Source organism: Akebia trifoliata, chromosome 15, assembly GCF_017979445.1.
Source record: "Akebia trifoliata isolate Shusen 1 chromosome 15, ASM1797944v1, whole genome shotgun sequence".
Classification (NCBI taxonomy): domain Eukaryota; kingdom Viridiplantae; phylum Streptophyta; class Magnoliopsida; order Ranunculales; family Lardizabalaceae; genus Akebia; species Akebia trifoliata.
The window spans coordinates 2,091,712-2,117,629 of record NC_141389.1 but is presented as its reverse complement, the minus strand read 5'-3'; the positions used below and the strand labels follow the sequence as shown (position 1 = coordinate 2,117,629).

At 33.2% G+C, this 25,918-nt stretch overlaps 2 protein-coding genes across 3 annotated transcripts; both read left to right on the top strand.

Moving 5' to 3' along the window:
* The first annotated feature begins 11,689 nt into the window (after nt 1–11,689).
* On the top strand, nt 11,690–20,276 carry BB (RING/U-box superfamily protein). 2 transcript variants are annotated; one of them, XM_086425507.1, is made up of 8 exons: nt 11,690–12,018; nt 12,723–12,876; nt 13,348–13,576; nt 14,872–14,906; nt 16,230–16,274; nt 17,795–17,925; nt 19,457–19,565; nt 19,861–20,276. In XM_086425507.1, exons 1-8 carry the CDS (start codon nt 12,014–12,016, stop codon nt 19,909–19,911), a joined length of 759 nt encoding a protein of 252 aa, XP_086281633.1. In that variant the 5' UTR covers nt 11,690–12,013; the 3' UTR covers nt 19,912–20,276. The 2 variants fall into 2 exon arrangements, with proteins under 2 accessions (XP_086281633.1, XP_086281634.1); XM_086425508.1 differs by lacking the exon at nt 11,690–12,018 and adding an exon at nt 12,557–12,607.
* Nucleotides 20,277–21,696: 1,420 nt separating this feature from the next.
* LOC147383862 (interferon-activable protein) lies at nt 21,697–25,679 on the top strand. The gene is made up of 7 exons (XM_086425506.1): nt 21,697–21,864; nt 21,958–22,106; nt 22,196–22,251; nt 22,339–22,400; nt 22,481–22,963; nt 23,897–24,080; nt 25,266–25,679. Exons 2-7 carry the CDS (start codon nt 21,962–21,964, stop codon nt 25,431–25,433), a joined length of 1,098 nt encoding a protein of 365 aa, XP_086281632.1. The 5' UTR covers nt 21,697–21,864; nt 21,958–21,961; the 3' UTR covers nt 25,434–25,679.
* Nucleotides 25,680–25,918: the final 239 nt, after the last annotated feature.

Sequence of the window (25,918 nt, the reverse complement as noted above, 5' to 3'; positions counted from 1 at the left end):
TTTTTTTCTAGGGAAATTGTTTTCTTTGGAATTCTTACATCTCAATGATCGAGGAGAGCCTCAATAGGCTAGCACTTTACTATGTGAGTGCTGATTTCACCCTTGAGTCCTGACAGGGTAACCCAAAAACTCATTAACGGGCTGGTGCAAGACTGTTTAGTTTTTAACATTTGGGATATACCACTTTACATATTTTATGGGGATGGGTAGTTGTGTATCCCAAGGGAAAAAATATAAGGTTCTTGTAGGGTACACATCAGTTGAGTTTTTTGGGTTGAGTTACAAAATCATTACACTTGGTATACATATGTGTAGGGGTGTCAATGGGTCGGGTTCGTAAGCAACTTAGAATCATAACCATTATATTAGTACGATTACGATTTTTGTCGGTTCTGGGTCTAGTTCCAAAATAAATGAAATTGGAATCCAAACTATCAAAAATCATGGGTACCTTCTCAAGAATTGAATGACAAAAAATGTATTTCAAATCATTATAAATAAAAAAATTTAAAAAAAAATCTTTTAAAAAATTAATATATTATTAACAAAATTGTTAATTTAGTTGTAATTTGTTATACTTAAGATACAAATTAATTATTTTTTTCAAAAATAAAAATTTATCTTTGTAATTCATTTTAAGTTTCAATTGGTAATTTATATGAAAAATTGAAGAATTTTATATAACATGCATTTATTTTTTAAATAAAAAATACCTTAAATCATCAATAGTATAGAAAGTAATGACAAAATAAATCGGTTTTGGGTATCCGTGGGTACCCATTGGATAGAACCAAATGGTTTTGGTTCCTATTGATTCGGTTCCATTTTAGACTGATTTCAATCGGTGGTACCCATTGACACCCCTACACATGTAGCAAAAAATGATTTAAAAGCTTTTCAATCAATGTTTTAAAAATTGGACCTATCATTGACCCATATGATTGATCGGATAGTCGAAAGTGATTCGATTAGAGTTAGAAGTTTCGGAATAGGCTGATTTTTTGTGAGGATAATCTCTATGACGAGGAGATCATCCTCACAAAAAATCAGCCCATTCTGAAACTTCTATCTCTATCAAAAGTGATTTACAAAAGTTGGACATTCCATGATTCTTCAACTTTTAAATTAGGGTTTGAAGGTTTCAGAAAATAACTGATTTTTGGTGATGAGGATATCTTCACCATAGAGATCATCCTCACAAAAAATCAGTCCATTCTGAAACTTTTAACCCCTATTTTGAAAAATGTTTGGCTCTCTTTAGGCCCTTCAAAGTTTGAAAGCTTCTCTTATTAAATAGCCTCAGATCGGATTGAGTTAGGTTGCCCTTCATCCCAAGATCAAGCTAAATTAAGGTTACGTTGAGTTATTCTAACCTAGGTTCAACTCATATTCTACATAACTTGGCCCAGACTCCCCATATTATCAATAGGGTTGAGTCCTGGCCAACCCGCCCAAGTTGTAGCCCTAGTTCGAATACGTAAAGTGATTAGGAAAGATAAAGTTAGTTACTTTTGTACGCCAAAAAAATGTAGGAATGATTCTAACATGCGTTAGATTAGGGCAGTCCATCGATCGGGTTTGGATTGGATCAATGTTTATTTGCTACCGATCCAACAAAGATCGAATTAGATTGGATGTGGGACTGATCCGATAAGAATCAGATCAGAACCTTATTGAATCGGGTTTTTATCATAACTCAATAAAAAAAAGATCTAGATCCAATCCATTAACAATCGGATCGAGCCAACTTCAATTTTATCTACAAAATCAAAATAAACTCCATACATCTCAATAGAAATATAATATAATTCATATAGTTTCTAACATATTATCGGATCAGGACATGGTTGATAAAAAGACACATAAGAATATGGATAGAGATAGAAGAGGTTGCTATATACTAATTTTCAATAGGAATAGACATGTGAATAGAGTGGAAAGAAGATCCCAAAGGCTTCTTGTTATTGTTGTTTGTATGTTTGCAGTGAAAATATTTTCTTTGAAATATCAAATTTTCAAGAAAAATGGTCTTTTAGAGAAAATGAAAAAAAAATAATAATACTTAAAAAAATGCTAAAAACAAAATAATAGATGATTTTTTGAAAAAAATTGTGATTTAAAAAAAAATCATAGATTTTTTGTCACTATGTATTGGATTGATCCCTCACACTTGATGTAATTGTTTAATTAGGGTTTTGGACACACTAGAAGAATGACTTGAAAAAGATGTTGTTGATTTATTCCATATATAAGCTTTTGACCAGCTTTCTATGAGAAGTTGTACTATAGAAAGAAAGAATGAGGGCCTTATTATTAAAGACATTTAGATCTCCCCTTTGAGGAAAGTGTTTGATGCTATTTTCTCTCACACCCATTGTTTGATCTCCAAGCTATGAAAAAGGTGGCCATTGTAGTAATAGAGAAGCCTTTGAAAGCAACCAATAATATATTTAGTTTACCTACTTTTTTTTTAAACATTATTATTCTTCTCTCACTAAGAACTTATGAACACTTGTTTGTCTCCCCATGTCATGGTTTATAAACTCAGCCAACCAAGAAAGATAGTCAATGTGAATCACCCATCATATTGATTTATGTGAGATATGACATATTTTTAAAATATTGGATTAATTTATAAAAATTCGGCCAAGTTGTTTGTCGAATTTTTATGTTTTTTTTTTTTCATATAAACTATAAGGATTTAAATATTTATTATCTATAAAAAAAAAAAAAAAGATTTTGTGATTAAGTATCTACTAATCCAATTGTAGAGGCAGAATCAAGTTTTATCTTGATCAACTCTGCTCTACTAATCTAAAGTAGTTCCTAAGTTCCTCCCATAAGCACCGGTGTGGTACCTGTCAATAATCCTTCGATGCCCAAGTTAAAGGTGCAGAAATAACAATATTAAAGAAAACTAGTTTCAGCCTTTATTTTCCTGGCCAAAAGATCCTTTCTCTTATCATTATTATCCTCTATACCAATAATTTTATTAAAATTCAGCTATGTTATTCGGATTTTATATTTTATGTAAAGTATAATGATTTAATTTTTTTTTTATCGATATAAGATGATTGATTTTCCAAGTTTTGCTCAAAAACTCTCTTTTTGATTTTATATTTGAAGTTCTTTGTCAACATCAGATCTCGAATATAAATCACGAAAATGTGGTAAAAAATGCATACAAAATAAAAGAAGGTTTTACATGGAAGAATGTAAAAGACAACAAAAAATCGAAGTAGAAATTCAAAGTAGAATCCAAAAGTCAATAAATTCTCATTACAAAGTGATAATAAGTCGTTTGAAAAAACTTCAGAGACTATAAGAGCACACTACAAATGATTTGCATTGCAAATAATTTGTGACGAAAGATTTACTATTGCTTAGCAACCATTGCAAATGTGAATCCAAGGTCAATACATTTTTATTACGAAAATACCCCTCTACCCTTGCTAGAGTTTTTGGATTTATTAAAATCTTTTTGTTTGGTTAATATTTGGCAATTGCCCTCACCCCCACTGATGACATTGTCGATTAACTTAGGTCTTCTCTTATAAATTAATAAAAAATGACCTAAATATCCTTTTCTACAACCTCTAACCAAAAATCAATTACACATGTAATAATATATAGAGTCGTGATAATCTGACTTATTCATGTGACATACGCAATCGACACCCTTAATATGACAAGCTCAAAAATCGTAGATCTGATCTCCTTGGGATACAAAATATATTTTTTTTATTAGAATCGTAGTCAGTCAGGGGTGTCGACTGAGTATGCCACGTGGATAAGTCATACTGTTAATACATAATTGCTTTGTAACAATTCTCAATATTAAAAAAAAAATGTCTCTCATGCATGTGTGCCACGTGTACTGCACAAAAGGAGTGGAGAATTAAGGATCCCTGCCTTACACGCCAGGTTGCTTACCCCACGTAATACATGAGAGAGAGAGAGAGAGAGAGAGAGTTAGTGATGAATCAGGTGGGGTGGGTCATCCTTCACACACCAAAAAGTAAGAAATTTAGGTTGAGAAGTTGTTACTTTAGTTTGCTTTGTAATTTAATATGAGTCAGAAAGCATAGATATCCACGTCAGGTGTAGCCATATCTCCCCAACCAAACAAACAACACCCTCTTAGTCTCAGTAGATAAGCGTTTCTTTCTAAAAAGCATATTTTATACATGAGTGGACGAGAATCGCTTCCTAACGAATCTCAACCGACACACACACCCCATGCTTTTGGGTCAGAGCAGCTTACCAATGTACCTATCTAACAAAACGACACCTTTGAAAAAAAAATCCTAAATGGGACCCTCATATGAAATGATGGATCCATAGGTATTGCTATATATGGTAAAAATATTTAATATAAAAAAAATCAAAATACATTTATGTAGATACATCACCTGATGTGGTGGGCCAATGGGAAAATGTCCATGTGGTCACTATTTAATTTTTTTATATGGAGAATTTTTTTTTTTTTTTTTTAAAGAAGTTAGTAATTTGATTCTGGCAGGATTTGAACACAGATCTCTAGTATCATCACCCATAGATTTTACCAACTAAGTCAACTTGCACCTGTTCCAGGTGGTCATTATTTATTCGATCGTTATACCTATTTGAATGAGTTCAATAACTCGGTGCTGGTAGGATTTGAACCCAAGTCTTCGGTATCGATTTTACCAACTAAGTTAACTAACACCTATCTCACATGATCACCATTACAAGAATGAGTTGAGTTGAGACTTACACATGTCAACCCTTTTTTTTTTTCTTTCAAAACATAGTTGAGATTTTTTTTTTTTTTTCAAAAAAAAAAAACCTCCTCCTCTACTCTCTTGTCAAGGCATGTGCATAGAATCATATTTTTTTTCTTGGGATACACAATTGCACATATTTATGAAGATGTGCAATTGTATATCTCGAGGAAATTATGGTTCTATGCACATGCCACGTCAGGAGAGTAGAGGGGAAGTAAGTCAAAAGGGGAGTAAGAAAACCATGTCTTTTTTTTTTTTTTTTTTTTAAAGAAAGTTATTGATTCATAAGAATAAAAATCTTAATGTCATTCTCTCATAGTTACTCCACCCATAAAGAAAAAAAAAATCTTTTTAACATTTTCTTAAGTGCAATTATTAGATAACAATTTCTCGAGAATGTTTATGAAAATTAATTTTCTTGAGAAAATATTTGTTGACAACCAAACACAAGTGGTCTACCATTTATTTTTTATTTCGGTATGATTAGTGCACATGAGCAAAACATTAGTGGAAAAACATTTTCCATTAATTATTGATGATGGTTTTAGTTTTAATGTAAATAAAAATAGATGGAAACATGTGAAGGTTTTGACATTATGCTTATTAAAATACCATGGGTCTAGTAGATTATTAGTTGTGCACATTCTTCTTGATTTGGATAGTAGAGTAATTGGGCCCACTTTAGAATATTTATAGACCAAAAAAACATCATCTCATACTCTCATTTGGCTGAGTGGACAAAAATAATAAGAGTAATAATTTATATTTAATATTAAAATTTTGAATAAATTAAAAAAATAATTGTTAATGATAGCTATAATTAAAGGGTCGTGCTACACTACTTGCATTGGACACTGGGTCCAAAACTAAGTTGACCTGGTAGTGCACAGATAACTAGGGGTGCACATGGTTCGGATTTGTGCCAAAATCGAATCGAACTAAATATGATCAATTCTACAAATTCGAAATCGAACCAATCCAATAACCTTATAGAACTGAACCAATTCAGACCAACTTTGTTTCGAATCGATTCCCAGTTCTAATACTTATTATTTTCAATAGTAAAATTAAAATAGTTACAACTTAAAATTAAGCAAAATAAATATTAAACAAAGCATCACACATAACATATAACACACATAAACAAAGTATCAACATACTTATTATTTCAATATAAACAAAGCATCATTCATAACACATTAAAAATAAAAATTATGAAAAAATTAGAAAATAAAGTAAGAAAGTCAATTTTAACACTTACATTGTAAGGGATAATTGAAGATTAAAGTCATTCTTAAAACCAATATTAAGAACTTGAATCAAAATGTTACTTGTTTAAAATCGAATCTATCATCAATCAAGGAAATACATCAATCTACAACAACATAGAGAAGATAATAATGCATTTATGCTAATTAATATTATATATTAGTAAATAAAAATATTAAATGAATAAATAAATTCATTTAAGATTATATTGTTTGAATGTTTTTAACTTTTATCTTTTAAGATTATGTTTTATTTTTAAATAATACAAACCAAATCAAATCAATTAGTTTTTTTTTTACAATTCGTACTCGAACCAAACCATACTCAATCTGAACCAACCCAATCCAAAAGACTTCGGATTTGTTCGGTTCTTGGATTTACTCAATCCAGTGTAGACCCTTATAGATAACCATAGATTTATTTCCTCAAAATACAAGTTGGAAAATCAATAGTTCTCTTTGTATTACCAAGTCAACTCAGTGTTGGACCTAGTGTCCAACACAAACAATAAAACATTTTCTATAATTAAAAGAGTTATAAGTTTAAAAGTCATTTTCAAAAATATAAAATTTCAAAAGAACTTTTTGGGTGTTTTACTAAAATGGCTCGTGTCTTTTACAAACATTATTGAATTTTAGTCATTTTGTTTAACATTCCACAAAAATAATCATATATTAAATTTCATAATTATTTATTTTTACCAAAATGATTATTAAGGTGAATTAAACATGCCCCCTATGTTTTGTTGGATATTAGAGACACCCCGCTATGTTTTTATATTGATGATATGCATCCCTTGACCTTAGTCTTCTAAATAGACAAAGGGTAAAAGACTCAGATGCCCTCGTCATCAACCTTTAGCCAAAAACTTAGATTTTTCCTTTTATAACTAGTTATCTTCAAGTTCTTCAACCTCCATGGTATATCTACTCAACTTAATTTTCAATTCATTTTCTACCTAGAACTAACCCTTTACATAAAATCTTAGATTTTTCTATCCAAAATCTCATCATTTTCAAAAATCTTACCTATTTTTTCTTCCCAAAATGAGTAATCTTTAAGCTCTTCAACATGTAGGATAACTTTAACCTATTCAACCTTATTTTAATCCATTATTTTCTACCTTTCCTCTTTTGTAGAAAATCCTAAAATTTCAGTATATATTATATATATTATATATATATATATATATTATATATATATATATATATATATATATATATATATATGGGAAATGTTCAGCACCCTAAGTTTTACCACACACTTTAACAAACGTTTTTTGTCCTACATGGGTTAGAAGTTTTGGAATGAGCTGATTTTTGGTGAGGATGATCTCTTGATTAGAAGATCATCCTCCCCAAAAATCAGCCCATTCCGAAATGTTTAGCCCCATGTTTACACGTTGAAAAATCGTGGATCGTCCATTTTTTGTAAATCAATTTTGATGGGGTTAGAAGTTTTGGAATGAGCTGATTTTTGGTGAGGATGATCTCCTCACCATAGAGATCATCCTCACCAAAAATCAGCTCATTCCGAAACTTCTAACCCATGTAAGACAAAACACGTTTGTTAAAGTGTGTGGTAAAACTAAGGGTGGCGAACGGGACCCTATATATATCCTTTTAGAAGAAAAAATTTGGTTTTTGACTAGAGGTTAAAGATGAGGGTGTTTGAGTCTTTTCCCCTTAATCTATGTAGAAGACTTAGGTCAAGGGATGCATGCCATCATTTTCAAAATATAGGTGGTATCTCTAATATTTAAAAACATAGAGGGGTATGTCCATATCACCTTATTTATATACACGATTACATTATCATTTACTCATTTACCCATTTTTGAACTTGTATAGCATTCAACTCAAGTATATAAAGGCTAAAAATAAAATGAAAGATAATCACGGAAGTGGATGTGAGCCTATTTTCATAAGAATAACGCTAAAGTGACCTCAAAATTGTACCTCATATCGCACACCCCTAACTTGGAAGTGTGCAGGAACCATAGATGTTTTTAATTGAGATACAAGTGAAAAAGCATCTATGGTTCCTGCACACTTCCTCGTTAGGAATGTGCAATATGAGGTACAATCCTGAGGTCACTCCATTACTACTCATTTTATAAATATTTAAAACATATGATAGATTTTAAAAAATTGGTAAAATATATTACTATTATATAAATTTCACCCATGTTTTTCTATCACATTTTAATAACTGATATTTATTAAATTATTTCAAATCTCGATTTGATGTCTCATCTCATTTATGAATGAGACCCAGAGCTGTCTCGGATGAGATAAATCATTTAATTTGATTTACAATTATGTATATTCATATATTAAATTATAATTTAAAAAAATTAATCATAAAATATAAAATCATGATTCACTTAATCGAGTTCCAACAACTTCACCAATAATTTCAAAATATTATCCTAAGTCATCTCAATTGTTAAATGTGACAACATGCGAGATGATACGAATATTTGTATGGTTTGTGAACGATATTGAGACAACTGACTCGGTCTCGGATGAGATTTGAAACCATGATTTATTATCAACAATTCATGATTTTAAATATCTTTCGAGATCGAGATAACTCGTCCAATAGTATCATCCAATAACAAGATGGATAGACAAGTCAAACACATCGAATAAGATTTAAAATCACGATTCATTTTTTTCTTTGTTGATTGAGATGATTCAAACGTATTGGAAAACTCATCCGAGACGACTCGGTCTCGTTGTCGAAACCATGCAACAATTATATGAATACCCGTTTTAACAGCCGTTACGTGCCGTTATTTAAAATCATGGGCAGAGTTGACACATTTAAGAGATGGATGGAGCCCAGCGTGCAGTAGGTGATAAATACTAGAGTGAGAAAGTCAAAGTCCGTTATAACGATTCATCACGTGAGGAACTCAAACAAGCTCATGCACGCGCGCCGAGACACAATAAGTACATCATGGCTTTCTCTGGAGGGACGCTTCACATATCTTTGGTGGAGTAGCATCTAAACTTGCTCCAAAGGGTTCCATTAAATTTGCAAAATGAACTATCAATCGACTACCCTTACATGATAAGTTCAGGAATCGTAGATCTGTGTTTCTCGGGATACACGATTGCACTTCTCTATAAAAAAATGTATCTCGAGAGAATCATGTATCCTGAGTAATGCAGATCTACGATTCTCTAACTTGTCATGTCAAGTACTCGATTGAGTATGCCACGTGAGATAGTCAGATTATCAGGATTCTTGCAAAATTATGTCAACTCTTCCCATCAATAGATGCATCATCATAGGCACTATTTGTTGAGTGTATATTTTTCTCCACTCTCGGATGTATTATATCGCAATTAAGTCTGGTGACCCTCTTTATATTCATAGTTCTTCATGTTATAGTCATGGTTCTCTCCCTCTCTAACATACCATATCAATCTTTTGGAGTAGTTGGTCGGTTAATATGGAATTAGAACGATAGTTTCATTCAGGTTGATTCAATTCTTTCCACCCTTATAGGTGAGGGGGAGTGTTGAGTATATATTTTCCTCTACTCAGAGGTCTGTTACATCTCAATCAAGCCCCGTACTCTCTTATATTCATAGTCCCCCCCCCCCCCCTCCCCCTAACAATCAAGCCCCGTACTCTCTTATATTCATAGTCCCCCCCCCCCCCTCCCCCTAACAAATTGATTAAATAGAGTAGTTAGTTGGTTAACACTACTTTGTTTTTTATCTAAACATGAAAAACTTGATGTCCTACTTTGTAATCTATGGTGGAATATCTTTTGGCCCAATAATCTATAGACATATTTTATTGTATGTCCTATTAACAAAAGTCAACTTGATCGTCAATTTCTTCTAATTAGATTTGATAAGATTTTAAGATTGTTTCATAGTTATTGATTTGATCGTCTTTTTATCCTAATTTTATGAAAATACTTCAAATAATATAAGGTGCCAACTTGGTAAATAGACTAGAGTCCATAAGTGTTGAGATTAGCATTAGGTTCGAAACCTGCCTTCACTAGCTAATTATTAACTATTAATCTTGCTTGCTATGTTAAAAAAAAAAAAAAGATTCTGGAGAGACAGAAAGAGGAACAAAATTCATCGTACATCTCATTTGCCAAGAAAAAAAGAATATGAACAAATTTGAAAGGAGGAACAAAATTCACCGTACATCTCTCAAAAGACGATGATGATGAGGTTTAACAAGAGATGGTTTGAATATTATGGGATTAGTAAACTAATTGAGTGTGCCACAAGTAGTTTAGGGAGAGGGCATCAAACTTTATTGTTTAAAGCACATGCATTGACATGTTGGTTTTTGTGCGTTTCACATCACTTTTATTATTCAAGGGGCTCACATCAACTCAATGGAACACCACATGGGAGTTAGGCAAGTTATTTTTCTTTTATCTCTTTATTTTTTTGAAGGAGAAATCCATTGTCAATTAATACTTTTAAGTTGAAAAAAACAATGCTTGATTTTGAGAATTAATTTTTGAGTCGTGATTTTCGAACTTTATTTATTTATTTTTCACTTGATCTGTACTCAGCTAACGTGTCAGCTGAGAGTACAAGTCTATTGAATGAAATTGAGTTCGAAAATCATTAGCCTTAATTTTTAGAGTTTGAGAATGGAGTTAATTCCTATGGTTATGCAAAGGAGTTCGACTTCGTTCTCAAAAAATGCTTTTTAGCATAATTCCTTTTGAGCCCAATGCACCATGAATATTTGGCTCATATTGTCATTATATACATATGAAAATTAGTTTGATTAATGATGCTAGAATATTATTTATGAGTATAAAAAATTGAACTAACCTTTAATAAATCGAAATGATAATAAAGATGAGGAAGTTGAGATGGATGAGAAGAAATATTATAAAAAATGAAATTAGAAATAAAAGAATTGAAAAAAATGCAGGAGTAGCTCCAATACGCAATAAATTAAGAAAAAAGTTGACTGAAATACTTCGATTATGTTCGTCGATGGCTAATTACAGTTCTAATTAAAAATATTTAAATTGAAAATTCTTAAAAACAACATACATATATTTTTCAGATGATACTAAACATACATTCAACAACAAAAGACGTGATTCTGGATAGAATTGAAAGAATTTAGTTTTGCTCACAATAGTCATAGAATCTGGGATCCACCAATCACACGAGACGAGATTTCATATATTGAACGAAATCCCCAATTTACAAAATTATCCTCAATATATAGGCACGATGCTTTGACGAAAAATTCTACAAGCAAAACTTCTCTGCAATTGAAATGAGGAATTAAATTTGATAGTCAACCCTAAATCCTTGGGATAAGACTTTGATGATGATGGAGAGGATCCATATTCTCACATTCAAGCATCCTTTATACATCAAATAAAAAAAAGGATAGGGTTTGCCACTTTGGAATTTCTACAAGAAAACCTGCTAATCCAGTAAACAAGTTGAGTCAGTCACTCCAGAAGCTCTCTTTTAATGAGAACAGAAATTTACAGTTTTGCCCTATTGTAATATCTCGTATATCGCGAGATATTGGAAATTTCTTGCCTTGTTAATGGAGAGAGAGAGAGAGAGAGAGAGAGGGGCCATCCCTTTCTTTACATGCGCTCTTCAGAAACTATAAACTCTGCTCCCAACAATAAAACCCACATTCATGAACAAAAAAAAAAAACAAAAAAAATGTCTGTTTTAAATCTCTTTCAGTGATCAAGAACTTATCCACATTGTCCATCAATTCGATTTGATTTCTTGATTTTGATCGATCAAGTCGAGTTGTTGTTGTTGTTTTTGTTTCTTTCTTGGAACATTTCTATGAAGATTGATGGACAATGAGTTGCAGTTATGGCCTTTTTGAGCCCTAGAAATCGATATTTTGATCAAAAATTTCGAAGAGATCGATTGAAATCGAGTTCATTGACGTCTTTGAATCCTGTCTTTTAGGCTATTAAATCTGACTGTTTAATGAGGTATTATTTACTGCCTTTCGTTTTGCCCTAAAAGAATTTGATCGTTCTGATGTTTCTCCTTATAATCAATGTTGCTTTAATTTGAGAGCGATCAATGTAGGTTTTAGTTCTTTGGAGTTTAGATTTCTGTTGCTTTGAGAAATTGTGTTGAAATTTTTAATTTTTTTTAAAAACTAAATTACTTAACTCAGGAGCACTGATGAATTAATTGCTAGAAATTCGATTAAAATATGTTTTTTTTTTTTTTTTGAGAAATTTGTTCTGTTCTTTGTTACTGTTGTATAAATCATAGAAACATAAGGTGGCTGAAGCAAATCTTTAAACAATATAGTAACTTGAGGTGTCACTTTTGATTACTTGACCATCCGTTTTTGTTCTTTTTCAAATTTTTTACTACAATTTCAAGAAGATAAGGTAAAAATTTTGGTGTATAATTTTTCTTACAGTAAGATCCGTGAAAATTTTATTATTTATGAACAGTGAAATAAGATCAAATGGCAATAATTTTGCTTTTTAGGCTATTTTGTTGTTGGAATTGTAAGAGTAATGTGGACCAGCGTTATATTTTAGTTGACATTAATTAAATCTGGTATCTTGTTTTTTGGATAAGAATTAATATTTGGTCATTGATCTTTGTGATATGTTTCATCCATTTTGGTTATTGTTTAAAAAAAAAATGTTTTCATGGTGTTGATGTTCTGCAGATATCATACGACAATGAACGGAAATCGACAAATGGAGCTTCATTACATAAATACTGGATTCCCATACACAATTACTGAAAGTTTTATGGATTTGTTTGAAGGTCTCACTTACGGACATTCAGATTTTCCGGTTTCAGCTGCGATGCATGATCAGGTATTTTTATTTGCTATTATTCTTGTAAACATAGACCCCAAAACATTAAATATTTTGAGAATGTATCGACTGATACCTCTGTATCAGTTTTTCCATTAACCGAAACATTCAATCGATACAATATTTTAAACCATGGTTCATCTTTACACTTTTGATGGCAATCAAATCCATAAATAGCAAATGCAAGCTTCCCTGGATCAGGGCAAGGTTGATGTGTATTGGGGGATTCAATTGTGTTCATTGATGCCTTTTAATCATTTTTTTATAATCGTTTACAGATTTTCTCTTTAAGATAAGGCTTTGATGGTGATGACTATATCTATTTACATTTGCAATTCTATTGCTTGTTTCTTTTGAACTACATGTATTATTGAAATTATTGTCTGGAAAAAAAATCACCTTTTGTGATGTATTTTTGATTCATTTCTGTCTTTTTTTTTCTTGAATCTGATTTTTCTGCTTTTTATGCAGGAGAATGCATACTGGACATTGAATTCGGGTTCATATAAATTTAGTCCTTGGGGTACTCCATATTATTTCCATAATCATGCTTATGAGGTAGATGATCTTCTACCAAGAATGGATGGAGGCAGGAGGGTTGGAGAGGACTCTTCAACCATGAATAACAGAGAGCCAACGCCATTGGTTGGGGTTGAGGGTGGAAATTCTAGCACAGCTACACATGCCAGCCCAGAAGAATGTAAGTTAGCTCTGAGTTCTGTTATTTTACTATACAAGAAGGTGGCATGTGAAACACACATGTATTAGAAGGACTTATCTGTAATTTAAAGCATTGATTGGAGTGTATGTGAATATTACATAGTAAAAAGGTTATTTTGTAATTTTGAAAATTATTCAAGGATTGTGGGCCACAGTTTTCTTTCTTTTTGACCAAAATGACCCTAATTATGTTAAGTTTAAATGTAGAAGTGAGGCCATTTGTGGGATCCAAATTTTGGTGTTGAACTACTTCCACTCTGCCTTCACGTCAAGAAGTACGATATGCGGTTCCAGCTTGAGGTCACTCCAGCACAACTCTTTCCAGATTATGGCACATTTTTCTTAGTAATTAGAATTGAGACTTTCTAGGTGTGGTATTTTGGATGAAGCATTCCTCTAGCCATTTAGCCCACATTGAGGCCATCGTTTTGGTTTAGAGCAGAATGAGAGACTTCTAGTATACTGGTTGTGGTCTCCAGTTATAAATTTTGTGAATATGTGTTCTCATTGTGCTGTATTTTTCAAATTTGGGCCAACGGATGATTCCCGTGTACTTGAATCATTTTGAGATGTAAGGGTTCATGTCAGTTTGGTCAAGGCAAATAGATTAGAAAAAAGAAAGAAATAAACAAAGATTGAAATTTCTTGGCCCAGCTAAAGGTTTGGGGTAGGAGGGGTTACCAAGTCCCCAAAACATGCATAGCTGTTATGGATTGACTGGATGAGTCTACATTGCTATATCCATTTTTGTAAGAATTGGAAGTTAAAAAGGTCTCTTTTTAAATTTTGTCTTACTTGTTTCTTGCTCTTCTTTACTTTGTGTGGATGTTGTGCAGATTGGTTTTTTTAATGTATATGCTTGTGATATTTCAAATTGATTCTTAACACATCATCTTCTCAATTCAAAACGTGGTTTTAATTTTTTATTTTGAGGTATATTTCAATTAGCTTGTCTTTATATGTTCCAATCTTTTCGGCTGTTTTATACAAAGATATGTGTAATATAAGTACTATAGAACTCAGTTAAAAGCTTTGGTCTTTATCTTTAAATAATATGGCCAAACTATATGCTTTCCAAGAAGAAGAAGGTAAAATTTTCATATTATATTCTGAGAATTTTCTATAATGGCTTGTACAGGGAGTTGTGATATCTTATCTTGAGACTTTTTTTTGTAGCTATTAGTATATGCTACTATTTTCACTCCTGTGTTTATTTGGTAACTAAAATTTTTATTCCTAGTCTAATATTTACTACTTCTCCTTCATGTTTTGCAGGCATTCGAAGTTATCACAATTCTAGCAGCTCTCAGGTATGAATCTTACATATTGGTAGTCATAGTGTGAAATATTTGTGTTTGTATCTATAAATTACCAATCTCTGTTTCAAGGATCATAAATACTTGTCGGCATAAATACAGCACAATCTAAATGTTTATTTGTCTTAGTTTTTGTTGATTTTTCTTTTAACATTTATTATGCTTACGACGAGCAGTAGTGTTAGAGCATGGAATGGGTTGGATTTAGGTGAATTGGAGCCCCAAGTACGAATTTGCATCTACATTACTAGACCTTAATCTGAATGTGACTAAGATCTAACAATCGAGATTGACATCTGATCTGTATTCAAAATTGTTATTCAATATCTGATCCAGATCCCGAGCCTAAACAACCCCAAATTCTACAATTGAATGGGATATTTGCAGAACAAATGAATAAAGTTTTTGAAGAACTTAGAGAACAAAATTAAAAACAGAAGCTCAAACAAACATCATTAGTGACAGAATTCCATAATGAAGGATCACAGATTCTAGTCCCAATGTGGCTATTGACACACTTGCCACTACAAATAAATGGTGGAACAAGGCAGCGACTCACTTCACGCTCCCAATTTCACTCTCCTATGATCCCACCACCCCTCTTTCATCTCAAGCTTCGATTTAGTATCTACAAACTCAAATCCCTATGAGACAACCCAACAAAAATGTGCTCAAAGCAAAGGATAGGATTAGGTTGGAAAGTGATCATATGGTGTCCTAGATACAATAAGGTTAGGTTTTGAAGATGAAAAAGAACATACATTATGCTATTTTACCAATTTTCTGGGATGGGGTTCATTCTTCCGGTGGTGATGAAGTTAAAAGGTTAAAAAAACCACCAATATCCTTATACCCAGACAATGGCATGTATTCATCAAAAGGGGAACATACTGTAAAGAACGTGAGACTTCAATCATAGGAAGAATCAAAATGGATATTAGCTATGGATATGGATCTATCCAGATTATGAGTCAGATCTCAAATGCCAAACCATTACTGGCCCATTTTAACATGGACCCTATTACAGCACAGGATCCAGACCCATTAAGTAGGTATGAACAAGGTCTTGGGTCTGACTTTCTCATGGCTGAGTTAGAATCTTCTAGGAGTATATTTTATTATTATTATGAGTTGTATTGTCTTTTTTTTGTTGTTGTTGTTGTTGTTGCTTTTGTCATATAATAGATTGTGCGGTTAGGGTTGGAGCCAATTTTGACTCCTTCTTCTCCTCAAAGTCTTAATCTACAGAACCTATTATAAATCTCTTTCGCAATGGTAATTAATTAAGTTGTTTTCCTTTTTCTGTATGAGTTGCAGGCTACTTGGCAAGACAATGTTGACCCAGACAATATGACTTACGAGGTATACTATATATTATTTTACATGTTCATTTTTTAAGAGCCAAATTGATATTTCATTTTAGGTTTTCTTAAGAATATAATGTCAGTAATTGTAACACCAACCTATGGCCTTACATTCTGGGAAGGAAATGCTTTTCCAATGATACAGACCTTATGTTATACTCAAATGTTTTTACATCTAAAACTAACTTATCTTGAATCACATTTCGGGTGCGTTATGGGATAAATTGAAATGTAAATGTATGTTTGCTTGTTTTGGAGCGATCCTAAAAGGGAGCTGTTTATAAAGTAGGGAATAATGTGTGAAGTCTATACTGAAATTTGATGACATAGATTTACTGTAAATTTTTGGTCATATAGCGTTGTCGGTGAAAAATGTGCTACATTCTCTTCTAGTATACATTGAGGTATACACTTCCTGATGGTTTGGATGGCTGCTTCGTAATATGAAGCATGGAAATTCGTTTGGGATTTGGCATGGAGCCAGACAGTGATCCAAGCTTGCTTGACAGCTCAATAGTTTGATATGTTAAAAAGAACATTTCATTAATATATACTACACATATAAAAAATTTGATTTAATGAAATTTAAAACAAATGCAGTTTCTTCATGCTAGATTTATTAATAATTCTTCAATAAATTAAGATAAAATTGTTCAAACTTTGTGTTGTTCAAGTTATGTATCTTAGAAGCAATTCCTTTTATGCATTTTCATTTAGAAACTTAACCTGATCCCAAATCTTTGGAATAAGACTTCAACAGTGATGGTTTTCATTTAGAAATTTAGTGTATAATTTCAATGAAATTGCACCAACATTCCCTGCACCATATATTTGGGCTTTTACCCAGGCCTGGATTACTGGATATGTAATTCTATCCCTCGTTGTTTCAAGAAACAAACTGTTTTCGTTTTTATTAACTAATACATATACATATTAGGTACATAAACAGTATTTGAAAAATTGCTACGTTTATGATTGAACAAATGAGAGAAGACGATGATTGCATCATAGAGTATTTACTTATATATTTATTCTATAAGTACATCGGAGATTTGAGGCTGGATTCAAGCGATCATCATAGAGCTGCTTTATGCTCTTTAGGGGAATCTTAGACAACAGCCACACTTACATTATACTGTCCTAATCCATTCCCTCAAACTACCAAATATGGGGGAATGGATGGGAAATCTTTTTTCTTTTTCTTTTTCAATGACTTCTAGTATTGCTTATCAAAACAAAAGAAAAAGTCATCAATAGTGTAATCGTTGCTCTCAAAATGTCTACATCATGAAAGACCTCAGTCCATCTACCATATTAAGCACTTATTCTTTCTTAAATCGATGTTGATCATTCATGTCCTCAATGACAATGACTAATAAAATATTGATGATTTTTACAAGAAAATGACTACATAGTGAAAAAAATATATTAAAATGTTGTTACAATTACATAAATCACCTTAAACCTTAAAAGCAGCTACATTTCATAGTCTGTAAGTAACGAACTTTTCGTCTGCAGGAATTGCTTGATTTAGGTGAGACAGTTGGAACTCATAGCCGAGGTCTTTCTAAAGAACTTATTTCATTACTTCCAGTCTCCAAGTACAAGAGTGGTTTCTTCTTCTCAAGAAAGAAGTCTAGAGGCGAACGGTAACATTCAGGCTTCTTATCTGCGCTTTCTTTTAAACTGTTTTGGTAACTGTGGCTGTAGCATAGGTCAATGTATTAAAATGTGTATTTCTGTTTTTGGTTAAAAAAAACATCTTGATTTTATCTTTTCTCTTATCTGACAAGCCTATAATATGATAATTATTCAACTGCACCCAGGGTTGAGCCATAGTTCAGTTGAACGTGCTCTGTTCTCTGCCTCAACTTTGGAAAGAGAAGGCTTTTCATAAAAAAAAACCCCTTGAAGGCTTGAACCCATACTTCTTGATGCTAACCATTAACCATTAACCATATTACCTGTCACTAATCAAGCATTTACCTATTAAAAAAAAGGTGACATTATAAACTTACTGTCAGGAAAAATAAAGAAATAGGACAAAAGAAATTCACGGGATTCAAAGAAAACTTTGAAGGCATGCCAACGGCCAAGTCGAGTTACATGGGTTTTGTATTCCAGTCCCAAATGATCTTCTGTTGACTTGGGTAATCCAATTCAGGTTGTCCTTGACTTGAAACAGTGAATCATAAGAGCTGGTCAATTAATGCATACATGGTCTCTGGCTTATGGTTAGATAAATTTAGATTAGACTAATCATAGAAAGTTTGGCAATGATTACAATTGACATGGTTTAATTGTTTTGGAAGGAATTTTTCTATTTATTTATAGTAATTTAATAGCAATTTGGTGTTTGCAGTAATACTTGTTTTGACACTTTTGAGAGATGTTAGGATGATCTAGTTTCATGTTTGTTCTTGTTAATCTTGTAATTAATAACCAACAAACGATAAAAAAAAAAAATTGTTTATTGTAACAAGGTTTAAAATCTCGTTTTCATACAAAGTTTCAGTCAGGAGAATAACCAATATGGTCTCAACAGTTACATTCGGAGAGAATCCGAAACACTTCTGAAACATGGAAACGATAAATTTGGGGGTCCAACTCAAAACCAATTGGCAAAGAGTGGAGAGGCCCAGGATCTTTTAAGGAGAGAGACAAGGCAATGAGTGTCCGATGTGGTACTAAACTCATCACGCCCCCGCACGTGTGGGCCGGACAGAGCCAAAGCACGTGGTGATATGTACTGGGTGACGTGGAGGAGAGAAAGGCCTGCTCTGATACCATGATAAATTTGAGGGTCCAAATCAAAACCAACTAGCAAAGAGTAGAGAGGCCCAAGAGCTTATAAGGAGAGAGACAAGGCAATGAGTGTCACATGTGGGACTAAACTCAACACTTTTCAGGGTCAATATTTCATTCCTGTGTCAACCAAAACCAGAATGTTCCACATAAATAGCATAAAACTTGGAATCATGGTAGGGAGAACGAGAAAACTAGTTTCCGTGCAATATGAGTGATCGCTGTAACCTTTAAATATATGGGCTTTCTTATGGGGGATCTTTCTCTATTTTGATCTTTGAGGCTCTTGAGATTTTTTTTTGCTAAAAATCGTTTCTTCTATGTTTACTATTTTGAAGATTGATGATAACAATTCTGAATGTCGTTGGCAAACAGGTGTGTGATTTGCCAAATGGAATATAAAAGAGGGGAACGGCAGATCACTCTGCCATGCAAGCATGTCTACCACGCTGCCTGCGGCACCAGATGGCTTAACATCAACAAGGTCAGTTAATAAAATCCTTTCCCGCGATCATAGTGACAAAAAGTAAATCACGATTTTTCAAACATTTTTGTGTAATTTTTATCATTTAATATATTATAAAAGCTTATTTTTATTTTTTAATTTATCTGATGTTTTTCCGGCTCTATCAAGTTTTACTGACTTTTCCAAAACTTTCTCTTGCCGAATTATTCCCGAACCCCAACTTTGTGACTATGCCTGCAATAACTATATTAGTGAAGATATGTAGTTACTGAACCTAATTCTTCCACTTCAACTGTATGTTTTATTTTCTCAGGCCTGCCCAGTGTGCTACACCGAGGTATTTGGCCAGCATTCCAGGAATTAAACTACTCTTAATCAAGAAGGAAAGACGTTCTTTGATCTATCTCAGATGCTTCTCCCGATGAATTCAGTCCCCACCCCCCCCCCCCCCCCCCCACACACACACACACACATCTACACGGACGGTGATTAGGACTGCAGTGCAGTGGCTTCTTTTTACCTTCCGACACATTGAAGAGTCGGTTGTCTTAGGTTTTTTTTAATAAATGAATGTAATGGACTACTAAGACTGGGATTTCTTTGGAAATTTGTTTACTATGTTTCGATGCTTATATTTGTTTACCCCAACATATACAATGAGGAAGTTTGTTAGGAGATCTCTGTTGTATCAAGTAGTTTAAATTCTTAGTTTATATCGGATTTGTATCATTCTTTTTGTTGGATTATTTTCAAAACCATTTTGCTCTGCCAGGCACACTTGCAGAAAAAGGTGAAAATTTTGCATAGTTTTGTGAAATTTCATGAATTTTTTAGTCTGGGAAAGTTTTGCAGAAATTCTAGAGGAAAACTTGTGCATGGGGCAAAAGGAGAGATTCTATTGTCACAACAACTTTTGCTAAGAGCACCCCCGTTCATATGTAAATCACCAAAGAAAGCGTATTTTTATAAGCACCCCACTTCGTAGTAAGGGCACCCACAACATATACCATTGTTTTTGTCTTATATGAGTTAAAAGTTTAAGAATGAGCTGATTTTTTTGTGAGGATGGTCTATACGCTCCTATTCCCATTAAAACAAGTTGAATCATGGAGTGTTCACTTTTTTTGTAAACCATTTTTTATGGGATTAGAAATTTCGGAATGGGCTGATTTTTGGTGAGGATGATATTCTCACCATACAGATCATTTTCACCAAAAATTAGCTTATTCCGAAACTTCTAGCCTGTATAGGACAAACAACTTTAGCTTTGTCGCGGGTGCACTAGCTAAATTGCCAGGAGCCTTTAACATGCGCCCCAAAGAAATAGCACACATTATGGGTGTCATTTGTAAAAGTTGGTGTGGCAATAGAAGTTCTCTACAAATTACTAACGCCATACTAATTGTGTGCAATTCATTGGTGTGGCATTAGTAAAAGTTCGTGCGGCAATAGTAGTTCTGTAAAAAAAAAAAAAATATCTAGTTTCTCCCTTCACTTTTGAGAGGGAATGAGGATTTTATGTTCCATTCGAAATAGATTCTCTTTAGAAAATGGGGATGGAGCTTTGTGGAGGTCAGAATGAGAGATGAGAAGTGAATGGTGATGTAATTCCTCAAAAATGTACATGATCAAAAGATCAGATCAAATCGATATAATGGAACCGAAAAAAAATTCAAATCTTTGTAATTTCGCCACCTCAATGATGAGGGTTTTCTAAACTTCATCCACCATCGAAAAAGAACTCTAGAGTCATAAAAGAAGTCATTGAGACTCATAACAAATCTCGAGGTTTTTTGACGATGAATGAGGCTTAGTAAGGCATTTTTCCTCACTATCTTAGTAAGAAAAGGGTTTCTCATGGACTTTTGGCCTTTGCGTGTGGACCTACATTCCAATAATCAGATTCCTTGTTAATTTCTAGCCGTTGAACTCAAACAGTTGATTGATGAGCTGAAATGAAACCCACTCATCTCATGCCTTCTTATGTGGAAAAAAAAAATACCCATTTGACTTCTGAAGTCAACTTCGGGTTTTGATCTCTTGGGATTAACGATATGGAGCAGATTGGTGTGTTGTAAGTAGTAAAAGTTGGTGTGCCAATAGAACTTCTCATTAAAAATGAAGAATCTCTAACGGTCGAAAAAACTCATGTGAATTGGACCAACTCTAACGTTACAAAACTCTCTCTAATATCCCTCAAAACCCTGTTCTCTCTCTCACATCTACTGAAGATTCAATCTTCTTTGTTGAAATTTTAACGATCAACAAACAATCAAAGATCTCTAATTCTAGCACCACAGCTCGTTTATAATTCCTGGTTTTTCAAATAATCCTCTGTTGTTCTACTACATCACCTCTTATTTTATTAGATTTCTAGTATTTTTTTGTTACTTTTTGTTGATTTTTTCAGAGAAATGGAACCAGCCAACATCGATTGGAAGAACATTGAGTCCAGATTCGTGGAAGACAATCTCTACGAACACATAAATGCCCCAAAATGGATCGATTTCTCCGCTCCAGAAGAATTTGTTGATGATGAAGCTTGGTTTTGCAAGTCTGGTTAGATCTGAACCTCATCTCCCCGTACTTCAATTCAAATTCAAAGATTTCTTAAATTTCAGCTAAATTTGTTTCTCTCTTTGTTGCAGATTGCAAGCACCCGAAGACCGCAGAAGATTTTCTTAGATGGACGCCTAATCCTAAGGTTCTCATCTCTTAAAAAAAACAATCTTTATAGATATTTTCTCTATAAATCTTAATTATTGAGAGATTTTTGTATCAATTTTATCAGGTGAAGCATCTAAGATCTGCTAGTGTTTCCGAAAATCTCCCTTTACGTCAACGAAATCTCAGGTACTAATTAAAAACCCTAATTTTTGAGCTTTTTCAATCGATTCAAGTTTCATAACTCGGTTGAAATTATTTTTTTCCAGAGATACAAATGCTAAGAAATCGAACAAATCAACAACATTGAAACCTCCAGATAATCTCCAAGAAGATCAAGAGAACGAGAATCCGAATTTCACCTCCACACATCCGAAATATCAGAGCAAAATCATGAAATCAAGTGCAGAGAAGAAGAAACAATTTGATAAATCTCCTTTAGAAGATCGAAAACCTCAGCTAAAGAGTACTCTTTCGATGAGTAATCTGTTTTCTAAGCCAGAGATCTTGAATCAGATAACGGAGTTCTGTCAAGAATTGAAGAAATTGGTGACGAGAACAAAGGAGAGTGAGAATTCGAAGAAGAGTCCAATTAGGGCAAAAAAGAGGGTTTCAGAGGCGTTTTCGGATGCAAATTTGGGAGATTCTAATGAGGGAGAGAAAGAGAAGAAACCATTACTTGAGGTCCAGAAAGAGAACTCTGAAGCAGGGGAGAAGAAGAACAATGTGAAGGAGAAACAAAGGAGGAAAATGTAAGTTTTTATTTATTTATTTACATATATTAGATTTTTTTTTTTTTTTGAAAAAAATGTCTGATCAACGGCTGAGATTGGAAGAGAAATACCAAAACAACTCTTAGAGAATAATTTATTTATTGGTTTTAAAATCATTTATTAATATCTAAAAGTAATAACTTTTTTTTTTTTTTTTGCCTTGTTAAAGGCACCCTAATTCTTAGTAAGGGCACCCACGAAGTTATTTCTTTGATTTGAGCACCCCCAATATATTTCAGCACCCTGTTTTTTTTTTTTTTCCCGATATGAATATGTCGTCATTGACCTAGCGATGTCAACATGAATATGTTGACATCGGTGGGGTGTTCTAATCATGATAAAACTTAGGTTATCAATAGTTCATGGGCGTCGTTAATAATACGTTGGGTGCCCCTAACCGGATTTTATTTTTCTTATTATAAGGGATTAGAAGATTTTTATTTTTATTTTGGATCGGTAAGCCTGTTTTTAATGAGTTTTGTGATTCGGTGTTGGCGGGATTTGAACCCAGGTCTCTGGTATCATCACCCAATTGAATCCCATCAAATTTGTTCGATATTTTGGAAATATCGGATAACTCATCCCAGATCTTAAATGAGTCAATATGATGGACGATTCTATTTCGTCTCATCCAAGTCATGTTAGACTCGGGCGAGTTCTTAAACCATGTTAGAATTGCTTGATTGACTTCATTTTAGTATCGAATATTTTCTTAAATGGTTTGTGGGATTTTTTTCAAAGTAAAATATAATAATTTAGCGATTAAACTTCATTAAAGATGATAAATCTCTCACATGTAAATTCGATGCGATGAGTTGAATGCCTCTTATGAATTTAAATTGGATTAATATCATGAATATTACCTATAAATTATTGATATGAGATTTGATTATTTGAAATTTTTTATTACAGAAGAATCAATGGAACGGAGAACATTCAAATTTCATTGAATTCAAAGGTGATTGGTCGAGTCGAGGAGAAGAGTTTGTTGCAAGTTCGAACCTGCCCTCCGTCTCCTCAATGCTTTTCGGCCTCTCGTGAGCCTCTTCGTCCGACCAAAACCTCCCTTCTTAAACCTTCCAATTTCATGCCGTCGGTGAGTACTCTCTAACCTTGTTTGGTTTCTTTCCCTTATGACAACTTGTATTTGGATCAAGGTTTTGGGTTTGGATAAGGATTCGATTTTTGACAATTTATCGAATCAGTTTTGGATCAACCCTTTCCTGATCCGGTAGGACCCCGAGATTATAAATGTGAGAACTATATATGTACATCAAATTAGATTGATGGTTCTATCTAATTCTTATTGGATTGGTTTTGAGTTTGATATGATCCTTTTTGGATTTGTTCCGGATCAAGCCCTGGTCCGGGATCTGATCCATTGATAGCCCTATATGGAACTATTGTAACAAGCATCCCCGCTCATGGTTTTAAATCTTGGTTTCACTTCTCGTCTCGTCCAGGCCCGATACCGAGTTGTCTCGGATGAGTTTTCCGATACGTTTGAGATATCTCATTCAAAAAATCAAGAAATTGAACGTGAAATTAATAAATCTCGGTCAAAAAAGTGACTTGTGCATTTGTATCGTTCAGCCCTAATACCGAGTTAACTCAGACGATATGTCTCAGTCTCGGACGAGTTTTGAAACCATGTCCCAGCTATCATGTACCACAAGGGGATTGTTTAGTTCAGTGAGTACTCTACCCTGCTTATTGTAATCGAATTGAGTTAACTTGGCCTACACCAATCTTCAGCCCCTAGTGCACTTGGTGTAAAGGCATACACACACACACAACTACAAGAGAATCATTCCTTTAGGGCTGTTTGGATTGAAGGTTTAACTCAATTTAGTACATCAAGCAGGGTAGAGTATTGACTCCAACCAAACGATCCCTTTGGTGTGGCAATATATCAGATGGTGTTAGATCATACTTTCTAGAAATTGACAGTGTAACACTTGCACTATATTTAATTTCATTGTTTGGTGTATCAAAAAAAAGTTGGTGTGGCAATATAAACTCTCGAAAAAGTCAGGCTTATCTCTACGGTAAAACTAGCAAAAGGTTTCACTCCCTCTGATCGTGTGTTCTCGAAACTTACTCTGTTGCACATTGAGAAACTTTTGTCTCTGATCGCATGTTCTCGAAACTTACTCTGTTGCACATTATGAAAAATAAATTTTTTTTTTCTATGATGATGGATATTTTTATTTGATAACGCCGATCACGAGATCAATTAGTTACTAATTATTGATTTTTATTTTGTGATTGGGTTGTGTAGGAGAAGAGTGTTCTTCAAGAAATAGAGCAAAATAACAGAGTAGCCACTAAGGAGTCCTCTGCAGATATATCCAAGAACAAGAATATTTCTATAGCTGGTGGTGCTGGTAAAGAAGCTAGATCATTGGACATGTTTTGGTTATTGAAGCCCTGCACAATTTCTAGCTAACTAAAGCATATTTACATACAAAATTCAAAACTCCTCCCTCTATTCATCTAATTTCCTTATTTTTTTAAACCTAAATTTCCTTTTAGAGGGCCTCTTCACTATGTAGTGTATATCTTGTCAATTCTTCTAATTTTATGGTTTATTACTGATTCATTTGGTGTAGAGAGGAAAGAAACAATAATTCAGTGTATTTTGTAGAGGATCATTTCTAATGACTTATCTTAATAAAATGTCTTTTTTTTCTCATGGAGTTTAGAATCTCATCCCGTGGTATTGTATCGATTAGAGAAAAATCAAGAATGTCTCTATTTTGGCACTCCAAAATATTCCTGAAAATTTTCATTGTTTTGGGAATCTTTATTCTTGATAATATATATATTTTAATCATCTTTATATATACTTGGAGATTAAAAATGAATCTTATAAATATTACTATAAATCTAAAGAAAATAAATGTTGTCCAGCTTTGTGTTATTTGGATACAT

Bases quoted from the DNA above. Each gene is read 5' to 3' on its own strand.
- BB (XM_086425507.1), top strand. The intron at 17,926-19,456 runs GTAACATTCAGG...GTTGGCAAACAG, and splicing joins AAGAAGTCTAGAGGCGAACG to GTGTGTGATTTGCCAAATGG. The intron at 19,566-19,860 runs GTCAGTTAATAA...TTATTTTCTCAG, and splicing joins GATGGCTTAACATCAACAAG to GCCTGCCCAGTGTGCTACAC.
- LOC147383862 (XM_086425506.1), top strand. From the start codon at position 21,962: ATGGAACCAGCCAACATCGATTGGAAGAACATTGAGTCCAGATTCGTG. The intron at 22,107-22,195 runs GTTAGATCTGAA...TCTTTGTTGCAG, and splicing joins AGCTTGGTTTTGCAAGTCTG to ATTGCAAGCACCCGAAGACC. The intron at 22,252-22,338 runs GTTCTCATCTCT...CAATTTTATCAG, and splicing joins GATGGACGCCTAATCCTAAG to GTGAAGCATCTAAGATCTGC.